Below are 5798 nucleotides of genomic sequence, written 5' to 3'. Positions count from 1 at the left end.
GTTTCTAAAATGAGGTTGTTCGCATTTGTTGAATGCGAACTTACTTAGCTCGCATTCGGCAAATGCGAGCTAGGATACATTTTTTTTTTTTAAAAAAAAGTACCTCGCATTTCTCTGTCTCTTTCACCTAAACCCAAAAACAGAGCTCCGTTCTTTACGTCAAACATTCGGCATTCAAATCCATAAGTAGAGGGGCAGAAATTGGAACGAAACTTTGCACATCCAGCTCACTCTCTCGTCTTTTGCGTAGCTAGACACCAGTCCAAGCTTCCAAGAGGAAATTGCCCAAAATCCCTCAATCTCTTTCTTTCTCGTCGGTTGTTGTCCGCCATTGTTGAGCTTCCACCAGACGCCATTTGCACCCCAACCAGCTGCCATTTCTGCCTCAGCAGTCATCCCCAACCAATTTTGTGACCCTTTGCCCTGCACATTTTCTTTTCCCTTCGCAAATGGCTTTCAAATTCGTGGCTGTGCATCGCAAATTGTCTCTGAAGTATGTGGCTTTGTGACTATCCTGTCTGGAACATTCCTTCTCCACAAGACCAAGGACATGGGAGGTGTAAGCAGCACTAGTAACACGCCCGTGCCATCTCCGGTATTCCTGGCATCACGCTAGAATTCTGCGGTCTGAGCTTTGAGATGAGATCGCATTCTGCGGTCTGCGGTCTGAGCACAGTGACCTCGCATTTAAGAGATGCGAGGTAACTGACCTCGCATTTCATAAATGCGAGGTCTGGTTTTCTTTTTTTTTTTTTTTCTTTTGGATTTCGTTGGAGGAAAATTTAAGAGACTTCGCATTCAGCAAATGCGAGTTCCCTCAACTCGCACTTGCTGAATGCGAAGATCCCTTGGACAGAACCCCACACTCAAAATGCCCCATTTGTAGAATTTTTTTAAAATTCATCATAATTTTAGAAATTTCTCCACATTAAATTTATAATGAATATTAGAGACATCCTTCAATTCCATCCCACCGTACTGTAAGAAGAAATTCAGACTTGCAACATACAATTTGTGAATAGAATATCATGTCTACGCAGAATTATTTCAAGAAGAGATGTTAATAAAAGCCATGACAAGTCTACACAACAAATTCTAGCACTTGGTTCCCTGTAATTTTAAGTAAGGAAAAGTGAGTTGACACCAGTATCATTCTCTTTTCTAGGTGTTTATGAAATTATTATAGCAGGTTGATCAAGTAACTAGGAAGGTCACCCATGATATTAGGATTAATAGCTCCAAAATAGTACACTCTGACAGTAAAGAAACAATAAGAAATGCTACATATTTTTTCTAATATCCACGAGTCACTCTTCAGATTCTTCTGAAGCCAGAGAAGGCAAACATGGGCTGAAATGACTGGAAACTACTCTCGAATCAAGAAACTCTAAGACTGGTCCAGTTTCTACACATCTAGGCACCTTATATTGACCAATAGAAGCCCCTCTAGAGACAGCAAACTCCACAAGATCCTGAAATGTACCATTCTTTAACACACGAATTTCCAGTGGTGCAATTGCTCCGTGTACTCGATATTGTTTGTATATTAAGCTGAATGAGTTCTCAATTGTTTGGCAGCAACGGCTGATAGCCTCATCACTTTGTACATTCTTGTCCGAGTCCTTAACTGACAACTCCCAATATATAACATAATGCCCTGGAGCTATCTTTTTACTTGCATGACTCGTATAATCAACCAAGCTTACATTGTATGCTTGGAGAATTTGGGATGCATTATCCATAGCCATTTGTAACTCAACCTCATCTGTTTTATCCCCTTCAATGCTCAATAGCACACCTTTCCTCCTCAAGAACTTGAATTTTGGTGCCGAATTGTGAAATCCTGTTACTCTAAGTATATCGCCCATTTGATACCTGTACAATCCGGCATATGTAGTAATCACGACTTCATAGTCCTTGCCAACTTCTACATCCACAAGATCAATAAGGTCAGGAGTTGTAACAGTACTATTGCCGATATCCATCTTGGAAGAATGATGTTCCTGCGGTATAAATTCGAAATAGGCTAAGTTTGGCATGAAAGTAAATGACACGTCTTCGGGTTTGGATATGGGATTGAGGTTAATTCCGAAGCAACACTCAGAGGATGCATACTTGGCAGTTGAAATGGGTAGCCCGCCGCTATAATAATCGAGGGAGGTAGCATATTGGATCATTGAACCAGTGATTAAAGTTTCGAGATACTTTGCATTAGGCCAAATTCTTTGAATAATTCCTTCCCAATTCTCTCCAGAGCACTCACTGGTTAAAAAATCTGCAAGTTCTGGATCGGATTTCATGATTCGAGCCATGCATTCTCGAAGTGGCTCGTAAGTTATTTTGGGATTGAGTGATCCAACTCTAATGTCATGAACCAAATCTTGCCAATTGAGTTCAAAAAACTTAATGACTCGGAGTAGTGCTGAAGCCAAAGAAGCACCAACCCGGTTGATTTGTTTGCGTTGATAGAGCCCACACAGCAATTGGACATACATGCTTTGGACATAATCTGTGCACAGGACACTTTCATAGGGGCTTGTGTATTGGGTGTAGGGATCACGTCTTTGGTTCTTGTAGTGTTCACTTCTGTAGTATTTAGCAAGGGCTGTTAGTGTCATATGTCCTCCTGGGGTCCTTGTCTCTGGCCATGAAAAGTAGAAATACAGCCCTTTTCCCTTGTTCAAATCTGGAACATAGCTGTCTTATGGAGGAATAAATAAATACATACATATATATATATATATACACATGCATGCATACATACATATATACATGACTGGCATTTCTATACATGACTTTAATGGATTAATTTGTCTTACGTGTTCATGACTGGCATCTGAAGACTTGATAGAACCTGACGACGATTCCATTCTTCTTCGGGCATAGGGATCAGTTTTCTTTTACCTGATGTCGTCGTCCCAGAGCTGAAAAAGTTAAAAATTTGTGGCTAAGTACAAAAAAATTCAAGAAGGTGCTTAACTTTAACTAATCAAATATGAAAAAATTATTTACTAGCAGTCTTTTAAGGAAACTGGTTTGCATATCAAACAGTGAAAAAAAAATTCTTGAAGAACCTATGGTGTATATAGGTAACAAAATTCACCTGAGCAAAAATTCAGAAACAGGTAGAGCTGTCAAGATGGCGGAACGATCACCGTTTTCCATACGCTGAATTTCAGGCCGAATATCCTCGTAAGTAATACATGGAACTTTGGATGTAAATGTCTTAGTGTCAGTTGCACCATCAAGATTGAATCGTTGTAGATACTCAGTTTCAGCATTCTGTTTTAGTATATCTGCCAAGACCATCTTCTGGACTTGACCAGCATTTTTGGTCACCTCTTCAATGAACTCTAGAGCCTCCGTATTCCAATTAGTTTCCATTATGACTTGAAGAATGTTAAAGAAAAGGAGGGATTATGGGATGTAGATGTAGTTTAGGGATATACATGTGTGTGTGTGTGTGTATATATATATATATATACAGAGAGAGAGAGAGAGAAATGTGCAATCAAACCTGAGTGATCGAATTAAACTGTTAGACATTTTGGACGAAAATTTTGTTAGCTTGTCAACCTTAATTTGTAAAGTGGTCCCAATACCCAAACCCAAAATGCAAGTTATGCAACCTCCAAAACAAAGAAAAGAAAAAACGCGTTTCTCACTCGGGTTCTTCATTATTGAATGGGTAAATTACTAATAACTTCCATTCCTCTCTGGTTTCATGTAAATTGTAAATTTAATGGGAAATAGCCTATGCAATGTCATTTACTGAAATGCCATTAGTGCACTTACTTAAATACGAAATCAAACAACAACTTAACCACTTGTACAAAACTATAGAGGGTTTATGTGGATAAAAGTAAAAATTACAGCGGATAAAGTGGATATTTATGAAAATAATAAGAGAATTAACTCGATATTATTATTTTATCACATAGATTTTTAGAGTGCATGTAGTCTAATAGTCATAACTGGTTATACATTTCGTTCATTTTCACTTTTCATTAAATAACAGGGGGTTATATGCTATTTTGAAATCTTAGGAGCTCATCTGGCATTATACAAAATTATAGGGGTTCATATGTAACTAATCCTTATTTAATTGGTTCAATCCATTCTGTGAACTTTTCAATATTTTTCAGAATTGAACATGATTACATGTTTACACAAATAATAAAGAAATCACCAGATACTCATTCAATGGATTAAAAGAATCAAATTGGTTAAAAATCGACAATTTAGAGACTAACCAAGGCAAAATTATTAATTTAAAGACTAAACCTATTCTAGTAAAATGTAAAACCATCTGTCTGGTTGATGAGTTTTACCAAAAAACCATCTGTCTGGTTGATGAGTTTTACCAACCTTGGTGGGTATAACTAGTGTTGTTGATACACATATATGATGTTTGGTATGCTTATAAGTATTTATCACCATGAAAAAAAAATCCAAAACTAGGTAATCGCATTATAGACCAAATTAGGCAGTATCAATCCATTATCAAATTTGAGGGTGCAATATTAAAGAAAAAATAGAAAAAGGAAACAGCGGCAAGACTGCCCACATTATTGCAAATACCAATTTAATCTCTCTTTCTTAGGTTCCATTTGATAAAAGCTGAATCTAAATTCTGAAGCCTGAATTCTGAAATTTGAATATTGAAATAATTAATTTGCTGAATTTTAAGCACTGAAAAGAAATATATGAATGTCTAAATTTTAATGTTAAATCTATTTATACTGTTTAATAAATATTTATAACTGAATGCTTAATAAGTTTAATTTGATAATTTTGCCCTTATATCTTTTCATTCAAAAAAGAAATAGAACCTATGATTTAATTAACTTAAAATTATTAGGTATGAAAATGATAATATTTATTTTTAAATCAAATTAATATAAAAGATGAAATATATTTTATGAAAAGTATGGAGAAGATGTGAAAAGCATTAAAAAGGGAGAAAAAAGGAACAAAAAATCGTTAGATAGAGAATATCAGGTTATTTAATTAGGTAAGAATTTTGAATATAATTAACTAACAATGGTAGATTTGGTAGATAAGATAAGGTAGTTGAAGTAATTCTATTGATTCTTATCAAAATTAAGCATTCAATTAGGATTCTTGTGTTGAAAAAAATATATACAAGTTCAACACTGCTTAACAAGTTCAATAGATAGATTTTCATTTATCAAACGCTCAAAACATTTGAATGTTTGAAAAGATTCAGTTTCAACACTTTTTTATGTTATCAAACAGACCCTTAGTCCCCAATTCATCTTTCTTTCAGTTTAGTCCCCAATTCATCTTTCTTTCAGGATAGTATACAACCAGGAGACGAGTAAGAGTGGTTGGTTACGTGAAGCATCAGGCTAAAACTAGAAGGAGAAAATTCAAACCAGGAGAAGACTAAGAGTGGCTGGCTTCGTGGGAGAAGAAATAGTAGGAAAAGTAGTACGGGTTACAAGGTTTTTCTAATTTTCTGGTTTGACTCTTAGACTTTTTGAAAACTGTTAATACGCTGAGAAATATTTTATAACTCAATATGACAGTCATAAATTGTAGTTTGTTCTTGAAATATGCCCCAAAACTTAATTCTAAACTTATAGAGTATAAATCAAATTGTATAATTGCTACTTGATTAATTTATTGGTTGTATTTTCTTGTTAAATAGCTTGAAGCATCAAACATTTTATAAATATATATTTCTTGATTTTAACGTTCTTTTAGTTATTTTACATGGAAATTTGATTTAAAGTAAAATCTATTATTGACATAATCTAGTTTTTTGTATTGAT

The 5798-nt window shown here is 35.2% G+C and overlaps 1 protein-coding gene across 1 annotated transcript; it reads right to left on the bottom strand.

The window, feature by feature from the left end:
• Positions 1 to 1060: 1060 nt before the first annotated feature.
• LOC113777344 (probable indole-3-acetic acid-amido synthetase GH3.1) lies at positions 1061 to 3384 on the bottom strand. The gene is made up of 3 exons (XM_027322377.1): positions 3104 to 3384; positions 2820 to 2924; positions 1061 to 2697 (listed from the first exon to the last, which is right to left on the bottom strand). Exons 1-3 carry the CDS (start codon positions 3382 to 3384, stop codon positions 1308 to 1310), a joined length of 1776 nt encoding a protein of 591 aa, XP_027178178.1. The 3' UTR covers positions 1061 to 1307.
• Positions 3385 to 5798: the final 2414 nt, after the last annotated feature.

The sequence above is a fragment of the Coffea eugenioides genome, chromosome 7 (genome assembly GCF_003713205.1).
Source record: "Coffea eugenioides isolate CCC68of chromosome 7, Ceug_1.0, whole genome shotgun sequence".
NCBI lineage: Eukaryota > Viridiplantae > Streptophyta > Magnoliopsida > Gentianales > Rubiaceae > Coffea > Coffea eugenioides.
Note: the sequence above shows the minus strand (reverse complement) of the source record. Positions and strands in the feature narration are given on the sequence as shown.

What these genes read in the sequence shown, in the direction of transcription:
- LOC113777344 (XM_027322377.1), bottom strand. Translation starts at nt 3,384, where the DNA reads ATGGAAACTAATTGGAATACGGAGGCTCTAGAGTTCATTGAAGAGGTG. An exon ending in GTTTCTGAATTTTTGCTCAG is followed by an intron (nt 2,925 to 3,103) that starts GTGAATTTTGTT and finishes TAACTTTTTCAG; the next exon opens with CTCTGGGACGACGACATCAG. An exon ending in CAGATGCCAGTCATGAACAC is followed by an intron (nt 2,698 to 2,819) that starts GTAAGACAAATT and finishes TCCATAAGACAG; the next exon opens with CTATGTTCCAGATTTGAACA.